Source organism: Mustela nigripes, chromosome 1 (assembly GCF_022355385.1).
Source record: "Mustela nigripes isolate SB6536 chromosome 1, MUSNIG.SB6536, whole genome shotgun sequence".
Taxonomy (NCBI): Eukaryota; Metazoa; Chordata; class Mammalia; order Carnivora; family Mustelidae; genus Mustela; species Mustela nigripes.
Genome location: NC_081557.1, coordinates 4939281 through 4961842, shown reverse-complemented (window position 1 = coordinate 4961842; position 22562 = coordinate 4939281). Strand labels below are relative to the sequence as shown.

Genomic DNA, 22562 nt, shown 5'->3' with positions numbered 1-22562 from the left:
TTAGTGGGTTAAAGACTCTGCCTTCAGCTCAGGTCATGATCCCAGGGTCCTGGGATCAAGCCCCACATCGGGCTCTCTGCTCAGCGGGGAGCCTGCTTCCTCCTCTCTCTCTGCCTGCCTCTCTGCCTGCTTGTGATCTCTGTCTGTCAAATAAATAAATAAAACCTTTAAAAAAAGAAAGAAAGAAAGAATCTCAGCCCCAGAGGAAAGTTACAATATGAGACTGGGTTTCCTGTGACTGACAGAGAAATAACGATGCCTTAAAATGGATAAAATCTTATTTCTTAGGCGAAATCCAGCTGTATGGTCTTCAGGGACCCAAGGTCCTGCTAGCTGCCTGCCATTCCTGGGGTATCCCAGGTTTGTTCATTTTCCAGGTGGCAGGTTTGGAGGCAGGACCAAAGGACAAAAGGGGACAAAGAAAGTGAACCACTCATACCCCTTTAGGTAGGGCTCCTCACCTGGTACATGTAGCTGCAAAGTATGCTGGGAAATGTAGTCTTTATGTGGGGCACCCACATACCCAGCTAAAGACCAGAGGTCCTTCTGCTGTAGGACAGAGAGCGGACACCAAAGGGCAGATGCCGGGCTCTTCCCCACAGCTGAGTGCAGGATCTAAGACACACTCAAGTAGCACAACGAAAATGGAAAGGCTGAAAGTGATGGCCTGGAAAACAGATTTACCAGGAAAATATGAAAGAGACCAAAAGAAACGGTGTAAGTACAGGGAGAGCAAACAGAAATGGGCTATAAGGCAAAAAGCATTAGGGGTAAAATGAGGCATAATTCACTAAGGAAATCTAACGTTCCTCGTCTGGACACAAATATCGATGTATTTTTCAACAAAGAAAGAAGCTACATTTAGAGGTTCATTATCTCCTGAGGATAGGGCTACTGTCAACTCAGTTGGGATGACATAAATTAACCAGCCCAAGTCAAGCACACTGGTCATGCTGAAACTTTAAATGTTGTGATTCAGTGTCCTGTCCGTGTGTTCACATGGACCACGGGTTGGTCAATTTTTTCTGTAAAAGGTGACAGTGTAAAGACTTGAGGCTTGGAGGAAATACGGTTTTTCTCACGACTGCCCAGCTCTGTATCCCCAAGCAGCCACGGCCAACGCAGAAATGAATAGTTGTGGATGGTCTCGAAATTCAGTAATGAATTAACTAAACTTTGATTCATTGACACTGAAATTTGAATTTTATCCACTTTTATGTGTCACAAAATCGTACTATTCTTTTACTTTTCCCCCAACCATTACTAAAATGTAAAAACCACTTTCAGCCCAGCGACCATATCGGGTCTGTGAGTTACCGCTTGCTGACAGCTGCTGTAGACTTATAATATGGAGAATCACAACTTCTGGAATAACTTTGTTTAGTTAAGATTGTGGAAGGGAACCTGGGATGCTCAGATGGTCTGTCTTCGGCTTAGGTCATGATCTCGAGGTCCTGGGATCGAGTCCCATGTCGGGTTCCCAGCACAGCGGGGAGTCTGCTTCTCCCTCCCTTCTCCCCTCTGCTTGCGCTTTCTCTGTCTCTTTCAAATGAATGAATGAAATCTTTAAAAAATAATCAAAAAATGTAAGATCGTGGAATGACGAAAAGTTATGGGCAGAGTAGCAACTTTCTGTATTAATTGCCTATTTGCTCACAGCGGTTTTCACAATTTTCCTTTCTTCTTATGTTTGTTCTGATTATAGTCATTGAAATGTAACTTTACGTCTGGTAAATCTGGTAATACAGACTGTGGACTTATATTCTGTATGTCTTTATTTCATTTTTCCAGGTTTTATTTTATTTTGCCAAGGCACTGGTCCACGATGGATTAGAAATGAAAACTGGTCCTTTACCACAGCTGGTTGGAGAACCATGGGTTTAGGAATTCCTGCCCCCCACTGGTGCCCTTGAAAGTGTCTTGACTAGGGGCTGAGGGTGGGCAGTCTGGGTGGGCGAGGAGAACAGGAGTGGGAGAAGGGGTCTGGGGGCTAATTCTTCCCACAAAGTTACAGGAATCTGAAGACATCATTCTGGCTGCTGCAGACCCAATGGAAACCAGGCCACGTCTCTTCTTAGTGGCACTCGTGGGTTACCGGGGGAGAAAGACTGTAAACATCTAAGTGTATGAACAAGATCTACCCCAGCCCGTGGTCCTTCGGCCAGCCCCTCGGGTGGTCAGCTGGGGACACACGTGCTCTGTATCCTCTCCTCTCCCTCTTACACCCAGGTGTCTTGGAAGTCTTGCGTGATGTTGGATTCTGCCCTTGGGTCAATCAGTCTCTCTGGACCAAGGTTTCCTCATCTATAAAATGGGGCTAAGGTGGTGATTATTAGAAATCACCTGTGTTAAGTGCTTAGCACAGGACCTGCTGCCTTCTAAGAGCTTGATAAATGGTAGCTATTAGGATTTCAGATTGCAGGATTCTCAAAAAGATTCTGTTTCCTGGCTCTCAAGATTCTGAGATGCTTGGGTTTTCCAAAAGTCTGAGATGGTCTGTTTCCAACGTTCTGTGGTTCTAAGAGTCTCTGATCACTGAGATTCTGTGATACTGGCCCTTTACCATTGTCTTTGCCCTTACTTCTCCCAATCTCGGGACTTAGGAAGTAGGGCAGTGGGCGGAAAGGGCTGGTCTGCTGTCTTGTCATGGCCCACATTCCGAGCTGGCTGTGGCAGTCCAGGGCCCCAGAGCCAGGCTGCAACCAGGATACCAGCCTCCAGGGCCCAGGACTGCGTCATCTGAGTGCCCTTGGCGAGGGCCACCCGGGCAGGCACCAATGCTGCGCCTCCAGGTAGAGGAATGGGCAGGGCCAACTCTGCTAAGGGCAGGGGGAAATGGGAAGCTTGGTGGGATCTCCTCCGGGCTTGCAGGACAGAGTCCCAGGCCCAGATCCACCCCCAAAGTGCAGAAGCAAGTCTTAGAGCATCAGGACTGTCACAATGAGAAGACAGGTGGTCCTGGAGCCCCTCGGCTCCATCAGTCCTCTCCTCAGTTTTTGCAGGAGCGGGACTGCGGCCAGGCTGTGGGCTGGGCAGGGCTAGCGGGAAAGAAGGATCAGTGGTCTCTTCTGGAATGAAGTACATTCTTTTATTAGCACAAAACACCACCAACCCAGCAGCCCCAGGGCCCAAGAATAAGTTAAGGCACAGAACAGGCCAGGGGCGACTTTTCCAGGCCTGGGTATTGGGCAAACTTCCTGAGCAAACTTCGAGGGGTTGGGGGCTCCGGGGTCCCGCATTTCTTCCCTGGAGATGAGGGAGCAGGAGCGGACCCGAGGGGCGCCTCCTGGGGCCGCTCGGAGACGAGGCTGGATTCCGGCTGCCCGCCCGCGGTTCACTTCTCGAAGTAGGGCAGGTAGAAGAACTGAAAGCCCCGGTGGCCCTTGACCGCGCAGTAGATGAAGATCACGTGGTAGACTGCGGGGCGGGGCCGGTCAGCGCCGAGGGCCCGCCCAGAGCCCAGCCCGCTCCGCCCCCCCCCCCCGCCCCGCCCCGCCCCGGAGCCCTTTCGCACCTCCGGGAACCAACAACAGGAAGCCCGGCACGAAGAAGATGGCGCTGGAGACACCTGCAGCAAGAGGGGCCGAGTCAAGGCTGGGGGGCACGGGGCGGGGCTCACGGGTCACTGCCTGGGCAAGTGTCACTGTCCGCGGTAGAAGGGGCCGTTTCCTGCTTGGAAGGCGGAAGCAAACTTCCAAGGGGCCTAGGGACTCGCGGGTCCCCGAGGAATTCTTCCCTCGAGGGGGACCCCCGCTGCCTGCGGAGGTAGGAGGGGGCGCTCACCTGGCGAGGGGGCCACCTCCAGTCCCACGGCGATCAGGATCAGCACTGCACACAGATGGAGCCGCGAGGGTGAGGGCGGGAGGAGGGGGCCGGCGCCGGGGCCAGGGCGGGGTCCTCCACCCACAACCCCCAGCAACGCTTAGGCCCTAGCAATGGTGTCCCCCACCTGAACTGAAGGTTCCCTTGCCATAGACCCTTCCTGGGAAGCGCACCAAGCTCTGTGTTTTCCGAGTAGGGCCCCTAGCAGGCCCTGGGAAATGTCCCCAAAGAGATTTTTCTCTGCTCCTTGGTGTGCTCTTTCAGTCAATCAACAAATATTTATGGAACACTTGCTGTGTGCCTGGTACTGAGAATCCCACAGGGAAAGGCAAATGAGGTCCCTGCTCTCATGGCCCTTCCTGGTGGCGCAACCAGCAAGAACATCCAGCTACAACCCCGGGGGCTTGGGATCAGGCTGCAGGAGGGCCAGGTCTGGCAGCACTAGAGCCTGGGGCATCAGGGAGGGGCTTCTTGGAGGCAGTGGCCACTAAGCTGAGCAGGGGTAGCAGTAGCAACAGCAGGTAACATTTAGTTACCACTTACCAGGTGCTGCCAGGCACTGGGCTAAGCTTGTTACCTGCACTGCTTTATTGACACTGTGACTGAATGAAATAGATATGATCATCCCCATTTCACAGAAGATGAAACTGAGGCAGAGAACTGCATTTCAGAAGGAGGAGGCAACCTGACTCCAGAGGCTTTGCTGTGGGGATCATGCAGGCAGAAAAGGAAAGGAGTGCTCTAGGCAGAGGGAACAGCATGGCAAAGTTCCTTCCCATGGAAGGAACTTGGGGCCTTCTAGGAGCTAACTGATTTTGCAAGAGTGGAGAGGCAAGTGCCCAGGCTCGAGGAGTTCGGCAGGGCCTGGAGACCCCGGCAAGGGATGTGGACTTTGGCTGAGGACAGTGGGTGTTGGGGAAGTCATGGCTGGATCAACTTTTCAGACCCAGAGAGTCCTGGGCCCCCAGTTAGAAAACGGGATTGGGGGGAGTTAGGGAGCTGGGCTCTGCAGCAAGGGCGGTGATATAGGACGGAGGCTTGAGGACCACCGTGGACCGCTATGGGATTTGTGCCCTGCACAGGGCACCTCAAAAAGAATACACCTGGGGACTGATACGCTACTGACCACCTTGGCCTAGGGCTGGGGGCCCTGCCCGCTCAGAGGAGGCGTGTTTTTCTAATTCCTGCAAAGGAACTTTACATGTCTAAGGTGGCCTCCAGGTAATGTCCGTGATGTGGGTTTAAATCCCAGCTCATTCACTTCCCAGCTGAGGTCTGAGCAAGTCCCTTCACCTGCCTGAGGCTCTGTCCTTACTTCTGAACTGCGATGGTATTAGTGCTTGTCCTCATGGGTACTGAGAGAATGAAAAGGGGTAAGTAAGGCAGGTGGCCAGTGTGACCAGTGCCCAGCTTTGCAGTGGCTGCTGGAAAAGCAGTATCTCCCCCTGCCCCCAAGATGCCCAGAGACGAACCAAGGCTGCTGCTCAGCTCTCTGGCCAGGGGACTTAGACCACCCTGGAGGAGGAAGAGCAGCTGCCACAGCTGGGCTGTCCTTACGGGCCCCTCTTGACCCCACCCCTGTCCTTTCTGGGGATCGTGAGTCCTCAGCCCCATAGACCGAGTCCGAAAACATCTGGCTGTGCGATCTGTCTGCTCTGGGCTTCAGTTCCCCCATCTGGGCAATGGATGTGCCCAGCGAGAGGCAGGGATAGGTCCTCATCCGCACTCAGACTCCGGAGAAGGGGAAATGACAGGTGCACTGGGGACCAGGTTGGCAGGGATATCCCTGAGAACCTGTCCCTGTTCAGATTCTGGGTCACAGCCCTGTCTCTCACCTGCTGTGTGACTTCCATAAGGGGGGAAATAAGCCTACGCTGCACCTGGCTCCAAGCAGACAAAGAATAAATGGCAGAGTGGTTACTCTTCTGCTCCCTGATGGATTTGGTGGGGGTAAGTTAGGAAAAAAAGAAAAGAAAGGAAGGAAAGAAAAGAAAAGAAAAGAAAAGTTAAGTTTAGAGCACCGAACCAAATTCCCCTTCAATTATGTGTAATTTCCTGGCTGTGTGACCAGGAGGCTGGGCCTGCTCCTCCCAAGGCCTCAGTTTCTTCACCTGTAAAATGGGGGTGGGGTGATGGTAGCCAGCTTCCTCCTCAGGATGCAGGGAGGCTTGGTGTGCCAAGGGGGATGCACAGCTGGCACAAAGGGAGGACGGGCCCCTCATGGGGGAAGGCAGGGGACCCGCAGGGCACTCACCCAGCCCCAGCAGCAGGAGCAGGAAGGAGGCCAGCACTACCCGGCGGTTCTTCTGGATCAAAGGGTGCTGAGTCCAGCTGGGTGGCGGGAGAGCGGGACGGGTATGAGAGGTGACACGAGCTTCCCCCACCCAGAGGACCGAAGGGGAAAGCCCGGGCCGCCTATTCTGGGGGCACAGAGCGCAGGGAGCTTGAGCAGGGCTGGGCCTCACCTGCAGCAGGCGTGGTAGGAGCGCTGGGTGGTGTTGCTGATGGTGCTGAAGGACCACTGGGAGCTGCGGATGGACGTTCGGCTGGAATCCCTGCAGGCCGTTTGGGCCCAGTGAGAGGCCGGGGAAGCAAGGAAGGGGTGCTGGGGGGTGGTGCAGGGACTAGGGCTGGGTGTTCCTGCGGGATGGAGGCACTGAGAGGGCACAGGGTGATGAGGAATTCAAGGTGTGGGGTCTCTGCAGGACTGAAGGTGGAGAAAGGCTGGGGAGTCATGCTAGGATTCCTGCAGGACAGGTGACCTGTGGGAAGGTAGGGGCCAGAGCAGGCTGGGGGGTTTCTTCAGGATAGAGCGTGGTGGGGGTGGGTGGGTGGGGCTGGCACTGGGGTAGGGGGACCCTGCAGGACAGGGGAACCCGTGAGGGGAGTGGGGATCAGGCTAGGAATCCTTGTAGGACATTGTGAGAGAGCTGGGTGATCTGGGTGGAAGACTGGCCAGGGACCTGGGCCACAAGAGCCAGGAGCGGAGGTAGAGGATGGGTCCCCACCTGGCCCTGACCTGGTGCTGACTCCCCCATCCGGCTCCGGAGAGGCCTGGGCTCCGTCCTCATCGTTCTCCAGGTTCTATTCCAGAACACAGGGCTCAGAGAGGTTACTGGGCTCAGGCCCTTCCTCCTTCCCCCTCAGGGAGAGGAGAGCAAGCCCACACAGCTGTTGGCCTGGCTGCCTGACAGCTGCTCACCTGGCCCTCCACCCTCCCGCAAAACGGGTTTGATGATTCACACAAACCGAAACCCAGGTAGGATGTGGGTGTTGGGGGCTTGGGGGCGCGAGGCGGTGGCAGGAGACACCGGGGTTGGTTGAGGGCTCCTAGCATGGGTCCCAGGGCCAGGAGTTCTCCCAAGTTCGGGAGTCAGGGTGGAGCTTTCAGAATGGTATTTCACAGGCTCAGTATGCAGGCGTTGGATTTGGGGTGCCAATGAGGGGCAGAAGCCCATGGTTTCAGGTTTGGGACATAGAAATCTGGTACAGGTCTCGAAGAAAAGGATCCTAGAATCGGTGGAAGTCTTCTAGGGCGAATGGAGATTTCCAGTTCAGTGGGAAGTCTGCATCAGACGTACAGAGCGCTCCCCAGTCCAGGGGGATAAGGGGCGGGGGAGGGCGGGTTAGGTCAGTATCCAGGAATGGGTGGGAACACCGGGTGGGATTTCCAGTTGGGGCCAGGAGACTTGCACCCAGGTTCCGGTTCTGGGCTCTCCAGTGGTGGCTGGGGACCAAAATCAGAGCTGAGAGGGTCTAGGCTGGGCCCTGGATCAGCAGCCTCGCAGGCTGAGGCCTCTAAACAGATTTTCCTTTGAGTTGGGGCTCTCCAGGGTCCGGCCTGGGGTCCCGCCCGGACCTGGGCTGGGGTTGGGCTGGGCCGGACCATTCACCTGGTAGCGCAGCCGGGACTGCTTGTCCTCGTCGGCCACCTCGAACCGGGCCCGGCGCTCGAAGTGCAGCGGCCCGAAGCGGGAGACCCCGCTGAATTCGGGCCCCGGGCCCGCGTCCTCCAAGGACAGCTCGAAGGCGTCATCGATGCTGAACTGGGGCCGGGCGGCGCTCATGGCCCCGGCCCGCTCAGGCGCCCCTCGCCGCCGCCATCCGGGCCCGCCTACCCCTCGCGCCACGGTCCCGCCCCCGCACGCAGGCCCCGCCCCGGGCCGTAGTCTTGGGAGAGCGACGGTCCGGCGCCCTGGCCGAGGCCCCGCCCTTACGTAACGGCCCCGCCCCTGCTCGCCGACAGCAGGCCCGAGCTGCCGAGCGCCGAGTGGACCAGTGGGCGGGGCTTCCTTTGGGGACCGCACAGGGGCCGTGGCGCCTCCCAGCGGCAGCCTCCGCGAGCCACAGTGGACGCGGTACTCGAGGTAATCCCTGGGTGTGTGTCCTGGGCTTGGAGAGGCAGCCAGACGCCAGCCTCCCAGGCCCAAGATGGGGCCTTCTGCATCCCATCCCGCGCCTCCAGGGCCAAGGAGACTCCAGGGTCCAGACTGTGTCCCCACCCTGACTCACCGCGGATCTGCATGGGATGGGTAGACTTACCCCCGCAGACATGGAAACTGAGGCTCAGAAAGCTTATGTGGCTTCTGTTCCTCCAACCCAGTCCCTACTCAGCAGCCAAAGTGATCTTTTAAAATATATCTGATCTTTTTCTCTGTGTGTTATTTTTAAAAGAGGTTTATTTGAGAGAGGGCGCCGGGGCGCCAGAGCGGGGGTGGGGGTGGGGGTAGGGGTGTGGGGGACAGAGGGAGAGAGAGAGAATCAGCAGGCAGACCCCACTGAGCGAGGAGTCCCAGGTCGCCAGATCCCACGACTCAGAGATCATAAATTGAGCAGAAACCAAGAGTTGGCCACTTAAGGACTGAGCCACCCAGGTGCTCCTCTCTGTGTGTTATTCCTAATTAAAAAAAAAAAAAGTATGGGGCTAAGTTGTCTGTATAAAACTGACCCTTGGTTTTCCATTGTGGCTGAGGTCTTTCTGACTAAGGCCCACAAAACTGTGAATGCCCTGGTCCCTCTACCTATCCAATCTCATCAAGCCTCTTCTGCCCCTCCTTCACCTACCCTCTGCAGCACAGGCCAACCTTAGGGCCTTTGCACGTGCTCTATATCTGGAAAGCACTTAACCTGGCTCTTTCACAACTGGGTCTTTATCATCAGTGTCCCTGTTCAAATGTCACCTCTCATGGGTTCCATCCCTGACTACACCATCTAAAGTCAGTTTCACATTACACAGCACTTGCCTAAAGTTAACTTATTTTACCTGGTTTTACTCACCACTGTGTCCACAGTGTCTGAATGAATGAATGAATGAATGCTTTGAACTGAGTGAGTGAATGCTTTGCCCAAATCCCAAATGCCCACAGGTGGTGGAACTGGGGACCCGGCATGCTGACCCTCCACTGCCCACGCTTCATTTTGCGACCTCACGGACAGAGTCCTACTTCGCGGTTTAGGACACATCACTGCCCTGAACTGGGTTCCTCTCAGCGTGGGCAGTCAGCCTCCGTGTATCCTGCTCGGTTCTCTACACGTGGGTCAGCTGCCACGTGAATGTTTGTGATCTACAGGTGCCGTGTATAAAACTCCTTCTGCTGTTTATGTTTTTGTGTTTGTACACTCCACACTCGTGGTGTCTACACGTCTCTCCTTCGCCAGTTGCGTGCGGCGTACCATGTTGGACATCCAACACTTTTTTTTATCCACGGCATCCTTTGGCAAGGCCCGCTTAGCTCGGTCTCAATGCCCCGTCGCATCAGTGTCATGAACACCTTCACGCTACCTCCTGATGGACGGTGAGAGGATTCTTGAAGTAGGACTGCCAGGCCATAGGGTACAGGCCCCCTTGATTGTCACACTCACCGTGAGGGTTCTGGTTTTCTCTTAGCACTTTCGAACGCTTACTAGTCTGATGAATCTAAAAGGGTTCCTGATTTCCATCTGGCTCCTCTGACAACTGGGGAATTTGAATAGCTCTTCATGGACTTGGCAGTCGTGGGGCTTCCCTCTTCTGTGAACTCCGTTCATATCCTTTGTCCATTTTTCCTATTGGGTTTCTGGCCTTCTTTCTGCTTATCTGCATGTCTATATGTGGGTAAGTATCAATCAATGCCTTGGTGTTGTACAGATCTCTTCCCTGGTTTGTCTCCTTATTTGTCTAAGCTTTCCTTGGTTAACAATGCTGGGAATGCTGGGATGGAGTGCAAGCTGGGGCTCACGTCACTCATGGGCATCCTCGGGGAGCGCAGCCTTGGCTCCTGCTGGGTCTCAACCAATGGATGATGGGGGCTCCAGGTACCAGCGCTACCCAGATGTGGCTACTGGGATGGGCCTCGATTTCCTCTCTCAGGCCTAGCACTCTCCCTCATTGACCTGCAGGGGGTGCCCCAAGAATTCTCCCCGGGGCTCACTTGAAAAACCTGCTGAAGAATACCTAGGCGTTCAAGGACTGTCTGCCCCAGGACACCCGTCCTGTTTGGTGGCTTCTGTTTCAGCCTTTCTGGCTCACTGCCACATAGGCCTTCTCCAAATGGGGCGGGGGGGGGGGGGGGGATCTGCACCCCATGCCCTCTTCTGCTCCGTTCACACCATGACAACTCGAATTCCAGTTCTCTCCACATTCTTCTTGGAGGCCTTCTCCAATGTGAGGCTCAAACTTACTACCCTGAGATCAAGGGGTTGGACGCCCTACCCACCGAGCCAGCCAGGCTCCCCTGGGAGAGGTTTAAGCTTAACATTTCCACGAGGGTCAACCCTGGTATGACTTTTTGTCAGAAATGGGTTAAACTGGAAGATGTTTTGTTTCTGTCTTGAATGGGTCAGCCCAGAAGAGTTTTTTTTTTTTCAGCATTCCTTACTTATTCTCTTTCCAAACCTTAGTCTTCAATATTTACTTTATTTTTATTTATTTGAGAGAGAGAGAGAGAGAGGGAGAAAGAGAACACAAGCAGGGAGAGTGGCAGAGGGAGAAGCAGACTCCTCGCTGAGCAGGGAGGCTGATACAGGGCTCCATCCCAGAACCCTGGGATCGTGACCTGAGCTGAAACGCCGACGCTTAACTGATTGAGCCACCCGGGTGCCCAGGCATCTCCTGTGTTCTTACAGAGCACCTAACATAAGTCCTCTTACCTTGAGGCCTGCGATCTCCAGCTGATCTGGACGTGTGTTTCCTGAGGGATCATCCCACTCTTCCTAAGAGTTTAATCACCCTCTGGCCTTGTTCTCCGTCAAAGCCAAGGGGCAGGTGGGCATGACCCACCTGTTGTGTAAATCTAGGATCTCCTCGTGGTGGTACTTGGTATTCCTTAGCTTCCTCTAAATTCACATTCAAGGCCAGCTCAAAAAACAAACAGGAAAATCCTGGGAACACACACGGAAAATAGAAACTGTTTCTGTTTGGTTTTCTCTTTTTTCTCTGCTTCGCTTACAAGTCACGTTGGGCTGGCTGCTGGCTGGCTGTATCACCCGAGTCGTGCGTCTGGTCCATAGCTGGGGACCACTGCCTGGTTTGTTTCGTGGGCCAGGGGCTAGAGGGCTCCGGATTCTCTCACAAGGAGTTAGACATACAGTTCAAAGTCACTTCAAAGGCAAAGAGGCAGATCAAGCCATTTGAAAGCAAAAATTTATTGTGTTTCCTTTCAGAGTTCTGTGAATTTACTAGAAAGGAAGGAAGGAAGGAAGGAAAGAAAGAAAGAAAAAGAGAGAAAGGATCAAAGTTTACAGAACGCTCAGTTCAAGCTAAGAAGGCAAAAGGCGAGAGCTTGTGGCCACGGGGTACTCCCCCAGCAAATGCACAGTAACATCTGAAACTCCCCCAGATTTGTTTCCTGCTTTCAGAGAGGCAACGTTCCTTTACTCGCCATCTCTCACCCTATGCTTGGGTCACTAGTCAAATGACTACAATGTGACAGAGGTATTTTGGGCTTGGTTTGGTTTTATTTGCTCCACTGCTATAAAATGAGATTTCCAGTTCATTTCTGAAAAAATAACTTGGTCAATAAATTCATTTTATTCTGCTTCTATTTTTACACCCAAAGACTCATTAAAAGAAAAGAAAAAAAAAAAAAGGATCCTCAGTTTTATAGGCTCAAGCCCATCAGGTTTGTGCTGTGTGAGTTTTGTTTGGAGTGTTTGCTCATCCCAAGATCACAAAGATATTGTCCAATGTCACAGTATCCCGGCCTGATAGTTTTATGATCCAGAAAAGTGTTGCAACAAGGTAGTTCAATGACTCTAGAGGCCAATGTCACTGGAATTCATCTTGTCCTTACTAGCGCTGGGATTTTGGAGGGCCAGGACGAGGGTGAAAAATTTAAGGGGCCATCAAAAGACCAAGCAAAATCAATAATAATTTAATGCACTACTTTTAAAAATAAAATTTAAGGCAAATATACACGATGAGCAAAATATCAACATTTAACTTTATTTATGATTATTTTAAAAAGCTTTTATTTATGTATTTATCTTAGAGGGGCACCTGGATGGTTCAGCTGGTTAAATGTCTGACTCTTGGGTTTGGCTCAGGTCGTGATCTCAGGTCTTTGGACTGAGCCCTTGGGGTCTGCTTGAGATTCTCTTTCTCCCTCTGCCTCTTCTCCTCTCTCAAATAAATACATAAATAAATCTTTATCTATTTATCTGAGAGAGAGAGAGACAGTGCCTGGGGGGCTGGAGCAGAGGGAGAGAGAGAAACTTAAGCAGACTCCATGCTGGGTGTGGAGCCCAATGAGGGGTTCAATCTCACCACCTTGAGACTATGACCCTATCTGAAACCAAGACTCAGAGGCTTAACTGATTGAGCCACTCAGGTGCCCCCAGATATCAAAATTTTAAGTAAAGACATGATTTGAGTTTGCATGACTCGCCTCACTCATCTCACCCTCGTCCAGCCTTGAGCAAGTTATGCAAACGCTCTGTGCCTCAGTTTCCTCATTGTCAGGTGGAGGTAATAATAGTATTTCCTTCATTGCATTAGTTTAGGATTAAATGAGTTCATGCATATTAAGGAGCATAGCACAGGGCCTGCCATATATAAACACTCAATCCATATTAGGTATTACAATTTAAATTAAGATCCTTAACCCTATGGACACTGTCTCTGGATATGGTACAAGAAGGATCCGTATTTATTTTAGGGTGAAGCAGTTTCCCCAAATCACAGACCAATCAGTTCTTCCTCTTTCTAAATGGTGGTGCCGCTTTCATCATATGTCAAGTATATGGTTGTTGACATACGTATCTATTTTAAGCTCTCTTTTGAGTCCTTTGGTCCGCTTGACTAATTCTCCGTATCACATGCTTTTTATTATTATGGTCTGCAGTGTGGTTTAAAATAGAACAAGCCACCCTCCTCACCGCCACCCTCCGCCTTCCGGTCACTTTTTTCAAACTTGACCTAGGTTTGCATGCACCTTTATTCTTTTGTAGAAATATTACAAAAATTTTTTTCTATGTTCTTCAGAAAACATCTTAATTTTCACTGGGATTTCAATTATACTTCTAGATTAATTTCAGGAGAAGTCAGTTTCAAATGTTAGGCTTTTCAATTCATTAAAACGGTATGTCACTCAAGTTATTCGTGTCTTCATTTGTGTCCTGAAAATATTTTCTCTCCAACAAGTTCCAGGCTATGTTTTTACTTCCTAAATACTTCCCGAGTTTTATTTCTCTTGTGAATGGTATCTTATTTTCTATTGCACCTTTTTATTGGGTTATTGATAGTATGAAGAGTATTATTAATTTTTCATAGCTTTATTTTATATACCTGTAATACTTCAGAATTCTCTAATTTGTTAAAATAGTCTGCCCATAGATCTATTGAATTTTCTATGTAGATGTAATTACTCTCACAATTTATTTTTCTTGGTTTATTGCTTTGGCCAGGACTTCTAATACTATGCTAAATAGCATTGTTGGTAGAGAGTGCTAGTTGTCTTGTTCCTGATGTTGAAGGGAATCTGAAACTTACTCCATCATACTTAATCACATATGGCTTTTTATCAATCTGACAAGGTTCCTTTTTTCCTAACTGTAAGTTTTTGTTTTTGTTTTTAATATTTATTTATTTTTAGAGAGAGAGTGAGCGAGCGAGAGCAGGGGGAGGGGCAGAGGAAGAGAATCGCAAGAAAAGTCTCCACCACATAGGGAGTTGGACGCAGGGCTCAGTCTCACTAGCCTGAGGTCTTGACCTGAGCCGTAATCAAGGGTCAGATGCTAAACCGACTGAGCCACCCAGGCACCCCACCTAACCGTAGTTTTTATCATAAATACTCATAAAACTTCATCAAATGCTTTTCCTGAACATTTTGAGAGAACCACATGATTTTTCTCCTTTAGTTCATTGATGTGATGAATGATTGATGATGTGATGAATGATTCTTATGTTACTGGAATGAACTGTACTTGATCTTGATGGTTTTTTGTTTCGTTTTGTTTTGTTGTAAGAAAGTTTTAGGGTGCCCGGGTGGCTCAGTCAGCATCTGTCTTTGGCTCAGGTCATGATCTCAGGATCCTGTCCTGGGATGGAGTCCTGGTGTCAGGCACCCTGCTCCATACGAAGTTGGTTCTCCCTCTCCCTCTGTTCTTCCCCCCTGCTTGTGCTCTCTCTCTCTGTCTCTTTCTCAAATAAATAAATATAAAATCTTTTTTAAAAGTTTGATTTTTAATTGTCAGAAAATACACAAAAAATGTACTATCTTAAACATTTTTAAGTGCACAGTTCAGTCGTGTTAAGTATATTCACACTGTTATACAACCAATCTCTAGGACTTTTTCAGATTGTGAAACTGAAATTCTGTACTCATTAAACAACAAATCTTCATTTGCCTCTCCCCCACCAACCACCATTCAACTTTGCCTCTATGAATTTAACTGTTCTAGGCACCTCATATAAATGGAATTATATAATACTTGTTTTTTTTGTGAGTGACATTCACTTAGCATATTGACACATTTTTGTGCATACTAGTGGTTTCAATTATCTTAATATTTCATTTAGTATTTTCTATATCTATGCGAATCAGTAAAACAGGCTTATGCCTTTCTTGTCTTACAGTATACTTATCTGGTTTGGGAATCGAGATTAAGCTAGCCTCAAAATATATCGGTCAGCTTTTCCTCTTTTTCCATTTTCTGGAACAATTCGTATAAGACACAGGCTTCAAAATTGCTTCAAAATTTGGCAAACCTTAGCCGCAAACTTCCTGTGTTGGTATAAAGCAAAAGCAAAAACCAGACAAACAAAGCACATTTCCCTCTCACCTTGGAGGTCCCACCTCTCTCAGGGGATTTCTTGTAGGCAATGAACCAGTGTGAATGTCTGAAGCACTTAGCACCGGTCAGAGGGGAGTTAGGAGGGTAGGATGAAGACATGACACAGGCTTCAAGACATTCCCCTTCCTGGAGTGGGGAGTCCTTTAAATAGGGGGAAGAGGGACACCTGGGTGGCTCAGATAGTTGGGCATCTGCCTTGGGCTCAGGTCATGATATCCAGGTCCTGGGATGGAAGTCATGCAGAACCCCATGCCAAGCCCCATGTCTCCTGGCTCCTGGTGGTGTCTGCTTCTCCCTCTCCTTCTGCCTCTCCCTCTCTCAAATGAATCTATAAAAAAATCTTTTAAAAAAGTAATATCTGGGAAAAGGCTCCTATCGCTATTGTTCACAGATAGTTTCCAGAAGCCAAGAAAAAGCTCGTTTTAGTCGCCAAAGTACCTCACTTTTATCAGTCTTGTATTTCCTAACATTTATTATGCACCTACTGTGTGCCTGACACTGTGGTTTCAGGGGACGACTCGCGCACTCCTGACCCCCACGAAGGGAGCTTACTGTACTCACAGGAATAGGGAAACCCTCCTTCCCCTCTTTCTTACTCCTGGTTTTATGTTTTATTTATCGCGTATTTATTTATTTATTTTCCAAGAGAAAAATCCAGGACCCAAGTGTCACTATTGTGCTAGATATGCAAAAAGAAAACTAAAGGCCCGAAAGGGATACACAACAATAGCAGCTTTAGGGAGCAGTGTTAAGAAGGGGGTCCCCCGCATTCTCCGAGCCCTGCAACGCCGTTACCGTACTACAGCTTTAAGCGGGTTGGGTGGGGGAACACAACCACGTGGGAAGGCCAGTCCAAATCCATTCAAGGACCGGACGGCTAGGGAAGCCCCGCCCGGCCCCGCCCAGCCCCGCCCGGCCCCGCCCGGCAGACCCTGGCCCCGCCTCTCCGATAGGCCTCCCGGGAACTCCCAGGTCAGACCCACCCCTGGTCACACCCGCGCGCTCTGCCGCTGCGCAGACAACCAATCACAGGTCACCTCTACGTTTCGTCCCTTTTTGGCGTCTGCCCTCAGCCAAAATGGCGCCATCTCGGAAGTTGCCGAAGCGCTAGAAGTTGCCGAAGCAGGTCCGGAAGCTGCCGAAGGAGTCCGGAAGTTACCGAAAGAGAGCAGCGGGGAAGAAGGATGGCGGATATCATCGCAAGACTCCGGGAGGACGGGATCCAAAAGCGTGTGATACAGGAGGGCCGAGGAGAGCTCCCCGACTTTCAGGATGGAACCAAGGTTCGTACGTAGCCCCCCTCTCCTCAACCCTTCTGCGGCGCGGTGCGCATGCGAGGCGGGAGGAGGCCTTAGGCGAGAGGTTGCGCATGCCCAGATAGCAGCGGTCGGTGACTCTACTGCTCACATGCTGAGCTCGACGCTGGTTGGTCTGAATATAAGTAGGGGGTGAATTTAGCTGTGTCTGCCTCGCCCCGTGGCTTGGCCGTGTGGCCGCATTGGTCCGGGAAGCCGTCAGTCATCCTCCGAAGGTTGCGGGGGTTTGGCTTCGGTGTTTGCACAGACCGGGCGCTGGAGGAGACCCAGAGCGGGAGACCTGGGACCTGGGAGGTCCTCCGGGACTGGGGAGGAGGCCCCGGGGCCTCTGGGTTGCAAGGTTCAAGTTCTTTTATACATGGGAGAGCCTTCTGAAAACACTTGGAGCGGCTCCCGTTGTTAGATGGGGAAGGTGAGGCCCCGGAGTGCGCAAACCCATTTCCAGAGGTCAGGTCTGCCAGACTGGAACTCCTTGGCAGGGGTTTGGACTGCGCTCGGTGATGTTGCTCAGGACAGATAGGGGCTGGGAAATCAAAGACCCCACCACCTTCCTCCTTTGTCTACCCAGGCCTCTCCAGCCCCCGCCTCCTACGTCTCCAGGCTTCCCTGTTTCTGCTCGTGCAGTTCCCTTCTCCTGGAGGGCCTTTTCCAGTTGCCACTTGTCTGTAGAGTCAGGAGCTTCCCAGGGGCAGCCCCTGGGCCCAGCAGAGCAGTCACACAGAACATGCATATTGAACGAATGACCCAAGATCCTGGCCTAGACTGGGACACCAAAAGCCAGAGCGGCTGTGAGTGAATGCATTGTCTTCGAGCTACCAAGGTCGGGCAGGTAAAGATCCTAGGCTGGCCCAGTGCGAGTGCCCTGAGAGCAGAGGGAAGCTGCATCGTTCTGGCCATCGGGATCTTTTCAGTGTGGAGAGAAGAAGTGTGGTTGTGTGCATGCCCCCAGGAGCTGGGGGTGGGGGTTTGATGGCCTTGAAGAAGGTCCTGGCAAAGGAGATCCTGGATGGAACAGACCGCATAAGGAGAGACATCATAAAGATAGTGAAGATAGGAGAACAGTGGCACCAAAAATGAGGGACAGGTAATACCAAATAACAATCCCTAGCGTAGACTGAGGGCTTACCGTGTGCCCTGTGCTCAGTACCACACAGGCTTATTTCCTTTGATCCCCGCGATGCAGGAGATGCAGGATGGGTACTATGGGGGCCTCCACTGTACTGATTTGGAAACAGAGTTCAGGGGTGCGGCCTGGTGTGGTGGGCAAGAGCGTGGGCTTCTCTACCTATATCCTGCCAAGGGTTCAGTCTTCGGATCTCCTCTCTCTGCACTCACTCGCAGATGCTCTCCCCAGGCTCATCCCTAAAAAACCCTCCATGCCTGGACTACTCCCCCAGGTGTATTTCTGTCTGCACCTCTTTCTTAAACCTGATATCCAGCTCCCAACTCACCGTCACCCCTTGGATTTCTGGTTGGCTCTCAGACTTGACTTGCTGTGCCCAGTCCTTCCCCATCTCGGTGAAGGGCACCTTTGGCCTTCTGATTGCTCAGGCCAAATCCTTCCCAGTCTCCACGGCCCCTCTGTTCTCTCACGTCTTGGGAATGCACCCAGGATCTGACCATTTCACACGATTGCTCCCATTGCTGTCCTGGTTCAGGCCTCTGTTGTCCCCCACAGGCCTACAGCTCTCACCTTCCTGCATCTGCCCTCACCCCCCTGGAACCTGTTCTCTCATCTTGGCAGCAGTGGAACCCAGGTCAGATCCTGTCCCTCCTGTGTGTGGAGCCACCCAGAGGAAAAACACGATGCCCTCACCGCAGCCTCCAGGCCCTGCGGGATCCGTCCCCTTGACTCCGGTGACCCCGCAGTGCCGGTTCACTCTGCTTCTGCCACACTGGCCTTGATGCCTCTTGAACACACCACACCACCCCCTGCTGTTCTCTTGGCCTAGAAGGCCCACACCAGTGTCCTAGCCTAGCCTCTGTCTGGCGTGCTGTCTCTCTTCCTGTCTTCAGATTGCTGCCTAAATGTTGCCTCCTCAGGGAGTGCCCACCTCCTGTGTATAATGTGGCCTGTCTTACTCGGCTGCATTTTGTTTTCTGATCCACAGCCCCTAGCTCCACTTCCACAGTGCACTGTTTTGTTTTGGCTTCATCTCCTTCCTCTAGAAGTTCCACGTGAACTCCGTAGGCGTGGGGACTTTTGTCTTTGTTTACTGCTATGTCTAGCACAGAGCTCAGGCTCATAATATGTGCTCAGTAAATATTTGTTGAAAGAACATTTGGTGCCGAAGTGCTTGGGAGCCCAGCCTGTCCTCCCCCTATCCGTGTGACTTGGGCCCCTCACTTCCCTCTCTGTGCCTTAGTTTCTGGCCCTGGGCAGTGGGGTAGAGGTCAGGTGGTGACCCTTGGGCAAGTCCTGCGGCCTGTGCTGTCTGCACGTTCAGAGCCAGGCTTGTTCTTGGGGCCTTGGTGAGAGCTTGTGCCCTTGTCTTATCCCACATGTGGCCTGCAGGCCACATTCCACTACCGGACTCTGCACAGCGACAAGGAGGGCACCGTGCTGGATGACAGCCGGGTGCGTGGCAAGCCCATGGAGCTCATCATTGGTAAGAAGTTCAAGCTGCCTGTGTGGGAGACCATCGTGTGCACCATGCGTGAGGGGGAGATCGCCCAGTTCTGCTGTGATGTCAAGGTACCTGGCGTCCACCGCCTGTGGTGTCTGTCCTGCCGTTCCCTCTTCTCCATCCCAGGGCCTGTGCCCTAGCTAGGCTGCCACCAACTCCCTCCAGGGTGTCACACCAACAGGACCTTGGGGTCCTGGCCTCTTCTGCCTTCTCCTCTTCATGAGCCAGATGGCAGCCAGGGGACTGGTTCTCAAATGCAAATGACCGCACAACTGCATCTTTAATCCTCTCTGGACCCTAGTGACTGTCAGACTCTCACGTGGCCCTGCAGGTCTGACTCATACCAGTTTTCCCCTCCCACTCACCTCCCTGCTTTTCCTTTCCATTCCCTTTTTCTTCTTTTTTTAAAAAAATTAATTGTATTTATTTATTTGGCATAGATCTAGACAGCGAGAGAGGGAACACAAGCGGGGGAGTGGGAGAGGGAGAAGCAGGCTTCCCACCAAGCAGAGAGCCCGATGCGGGGTTCAATCCCAGGACCCTGGGATCATGACCTGAGTCGAAGGGAGACGCTTAATGACTGAGCCACCCAGATGCCCCCTTTCCATCCCCTTCTTGGCCAAGATCTTCCCTCATACTTCAGAGCGAATTCCTAGGGTCACAACCTCCAGGAAGTCCTCCCTGACTGCTGGTGGTTGGCTTGAAACCCTCCTCTGGTCCTCTAACCCCTCATGCCCTGTATGGCAAGATCTACCTGGGTCTCAGCTACTGCAGAGCAAGGACTGGACCTGTTTACCTTTAGCTCAAAACGCTCGGCACCAAGACTTAGGACATGTTTGCTGGTGAGACAGACGTTACTCTAGGAATCTGCCCCCATATAGACAGTAGGGGCTGTGAGCAGAGCTGCTTAGACCGGGGTGGGGGCAGTCTGGTTTCCACCATGTGAGCAGTTATTCCTAGTGGAAGGTCAAAGGCTATGTCCTCTATGCCTAGAGGTCTCTGCCAAGGGCTTTGAGTTGCTACCTTGGGCCGACCTGAGACAGGCCCCGAATGGGCTGGGCTGGGGCAGGAGAGAAGGAAGAGGCGCCGAGAACAGAATGTGGAGGGAGGGACCTCAGTGATGGTGAGAAGTCCCGCTTGTGGGCTACCGTCGGGGAGGAGGAGGAAGAGTCCACTGAGCTTGGAACGGCCAGGAAGCTGGCTTGACTGTGACAGGGCGTGTTCGTGTCGGCCATGGCAGGGGTGCTTGGTTGGGTGGCCAGCAAGTGTGGCAGGAGCTGCGGACTTCTCCAGAACAGAAGGCTGGGATGCCAGAGGATTCCTGAGGGAAAAGCCCTCCTGTGTGTTGACGGGACAGGGCCTGAGCCAGTTGCTGGCCCTCTCTGGGCTTCACTGTCCTTTCCCAGATGGTGATGGGGCCAGGGGGTGCGCCCTTTTGGACGTGGCAACCAGGCAACCCACTCGCCTTTCCGCAGCACGTGGTCCTGTACCCGCTGGTGGCCAAGAGTTTGCGCAACATCGCGGCAGGCAAGGACCCCCTGGAGGGCCAGCGACACTGCTGTGGCATCGCCCAGATGCACGAGCACAACTCCCTGGGCCACGCCGACCTGGACGCCCTGCAGCAGAACCCCCAGCCTCTCATCTTCGACATTGAGATGCTCAAGGTGAGAGGCTGTTGAGCCTGGGGGCCTCCCGGCAGGAACAGGCCCTACCTGCCTGCGCAGGGCTGTGGGCTCCGTGGACGGACTGCTGGGCAGGAAGGTCGGGACAGGCAGGTACAGGAAGGCGTGGCGGGACTCCGGCAGTCCCGGAGGGTCCTGCCTCTGGGGCTCCCCTGCCTCCAGAGGTCTCTGTGAGGGCGGGCTTTTTGCCACCGTGTTTATGGCTCTAGTCTGAGAAGCTGGCGTGGTGCTGGGCAGGTAGGAGGTGCCACGTAAACGTTTGTTGAGTGATCAGGGAATGAATGAGTGGTTCCGCTCCTGGTGTCCGGGGCCCAGAGGCTGAGAAGCTGAGGTGCCCCCTGACGAGGGGTCGCACTCTGGCAGGTGGAGAGTCCCGGCACGTACCAGCAGGACCCCTGGGCCATGACGGATGAGGAGAAGGCGAAGGCGGTGCCGCTCATCCACCAGGAGGGCAACAAGCTGTACCGGGAGGGCCACGTGAAGGAGGCCGCCGCCAAGTACTACGACGCCATCGCCTGCCTCAAGAACCTGCAGATGAAGGTGCGGCCCGGAGGCGGGAGTGGGGGGGCTGGCGGGGCGGGGGGGAGCCTAGGGACCCGGCCCTCAGCGGCTTCTGCCCTCTCCCTGCCCCTGTGTCCCCAGGAGCAGCCTGGATCCCCTGACTGGATCCAGCTGGACCAGCAGATCACCCCGCTGCTCCTCAACTACTGTCAGTGCAAGCTGGTGGCCCAGGAGTACTACGAGGTGCTGGACCACTGCTCGTCCATCCTCAACAAGTACGACGGTGAGCGCCGGTGCCAGCCCGAGCACACGTCCTCCCCCCGGCCGGTGCTGTGGGCTCCGTGATGCCAGTGACGGAGGGATGGTGGTGTGGGGCTCGGGGTATGGTTGGCATCGTCAGGTTGGGAGGGGTCTGACCCGGGATGGGGGGGCCCCAGTGCCAGAAGTCAGGTCGGGCGGCTGGCTTGTCCCCCCCACCCCCCGCCCTCATGCCTTTGCATGCCTGCTGCCCGCCGGTACCCCCGCAGACAACGTCAAGGCCTACTTCAAGAGGGGCAAGGCACACGCGGCCGTGTGGAACGCCCAGGAGGCCCAGGCTGACTTTGCCAAGGTGCTGGAGCTGGACCCCGCCCTGGCGCCCATCGTGGGCCGGGAGCTGCGGGCCCTGGAGGCACGGATCCGGCAGAAGGACGAAGAGGACAAGGCTCGCTTCCGGGGCATTTTCTCCCACTGATAGGGCCTGGCCGGCCCTGCCTGGCCTGCCTGCCCCCCTGCTGCTGCCACTGACGCCCTGCCCCCGCTGCGTCCCGCTTCCCTGTGTATAAAGGCCGTATTTATCTCTTCCTGGACCTGCTGAGCTGATCCATTGGGGGAACCGGGCTGATCACCTTGCATTTCCTGGTACTCAGGTGGTTTGGGGAGGCAGAGGCTTAGGGTTCTGATCCAAGCTTCCCATTTACCAGCTCCAAGACCTCTCTGGGCCTCAGTGTCCCCAACAGAGATGAGGAGGAGGATCTTTGTCTCAAAGGAAGTGTTTTCTGCTGGCCAGGGCCCAAGTGCCCGGGGGCCTTCAGTCTTCAGGGGGAGACAGAGGCACAGCTGGGAGGGTCCCCTAGCGTAGCTCCCCGCCAGCCTCTGGTCCCGTGGTCTCTGCTTCTGGACGCAGAGGTGTCAGCCAGAAGCTCTCTGGGCCCCTGTGAACTAAAGGGCTGACCCAGGGCGGGGGGGGGGGGTGCAGTGGCCTGACCATTCCGGAGGAGGCCTCCGCTAGAAGGGAGGACAGAATCCTCCAGAAGACCTCCAAGGCCTGGGCCCCCAACCTGGCCTTGCCCCTAACCCATTCT

The 22562-nt window shown here is 53.3% G+C and overlaps 2 protein-coding genes across 5 annotated transcripts; one reads left to right on the top strand and one right to left on the bottom strand.

The window, feature by feature from the left end:
• Positions 1-3250: 3250 nt before the first annotated feature.
• TMEM134 (transmembrane protein 134) lies at positions 3251-7972 on the bottom strand. 3 transcript variants are annotated; one of them, XM_059399890.1, is made up of 7 exons: positions 7716-7972; positions 6842-6906; positions 6288-6350; positions 6077-6153; positions 3784-3828; positions 3515-3568; positions 3251-3417 (listed from the first exon to the last, which is right to left on the bottom strand). In XM_059399890.1, the coding sequence occupies exons 1-7, from the start codon at positions 7887-7889 to the stop codon at positions 3335-3337; spliced, it is 561 nt and encodes a 186-aa protein (XP_059255873.1). In that variant the 5' UTR covers positions 7890-7972; the 3' UTR covers positions 3251-3334. The 3 variants fall into 3 exon arrangements, with proteins under 3 accessions (XP_059255873.1, XP_059255863.1, XP_059255880.1); XM_059399880.1 differs by having other exon boundaries at positions 6288-6377; positions 7716-7969; XM_059399897.1 differs by lacking the exon at positions 3784-3828 and having other exon boundaries at positions 6288-6377; positions 7716-7969.
• An 8187-nt stretch (positions 7973-16159) lies between these two features.
• AIP (aryl hydrocarbon receptor interacting protein) lies at positions 16160-22067 on the top strand. Of its 2 annotated transcripts, none has more exons than XM_059400290.1 (6): positions 16160-16376; positions 18925-19104; positions 20512-20700; positions 21082-21258; positions 21361-21502; positions 21747-22067. In XM_059400290.1, the coding sequence occupies exons 1-6, from the start codon at positions 16278-16280 to the stop codon at positions 21950-21952; spliced, it is 993 nt and encodes a 330-aa protein (XP_059256273.1). In that variant the 5' UTR covers positions 16160-16277; the 3' UTR covers positions 21953-22067. The 2 variants fall into 2 exon arrangements, with proteins under 2 accessions (XP_059256273.1, XP_059256281.1); XM_059400298.1 differs by having other exon boundaries at positions 21361-21494; positions 21747-21819.
• Positions 22068-22562: the final 495 nt, after the last annotated feature.

What these genes read in the sequence shown, in the direction of transcription:
- TMEM134 (XM_059399880.1), bottom strand. Translation starts at nt 7,889, where the DNA reads ATGAGCGCCGCCCGGCCCCAGTTCAGCATCGATGACGCCTTCGAGCTG. An exon ending in AGTCCCGGCTGCGCTACCAG is followed by an intron (nt 6,907 to 7,715) that starts GTGAATGGTCCG and finishes GTTCTGGAATAG; the next exon opens with AACCTGGAGAACGATGAGGA. An exon ending in TCCTACCACGCCTGCTGCAG is followed by an intron (nt 6,154 to 6,287) that starts GTGAGGCCCAGC and finishes CCCGCCACCCAG; the next exon opens with CTGGACTCAGCACCCTTTGA.
- AIP (XM_059400290.1), top strand. Translation starts at nt 16,278, where the DNA reads ATGGCGGATATCATCGCAAGACTCCGGGAGGACGGGATCCAAAAGCGT. An exon ending in AGTTCTGCTGTGATGTCAAG is followed by an intron (nt 19,105 to 20,511) that starts GTACCTGGCGTC and finishes GCCTTTCCGCAG; the next exon opens with CACGTGGTCCTGTACCCGCT. An exon ending in TCAAGAACCTGCAGATGAAG is followed by an intron (nt 21,259 to 21,360) that starts GTGCGGCCCGGA and finishes CTGTGTCCCCAG; the next exon opens with GAGCAGCCTGGATCCCCTGA.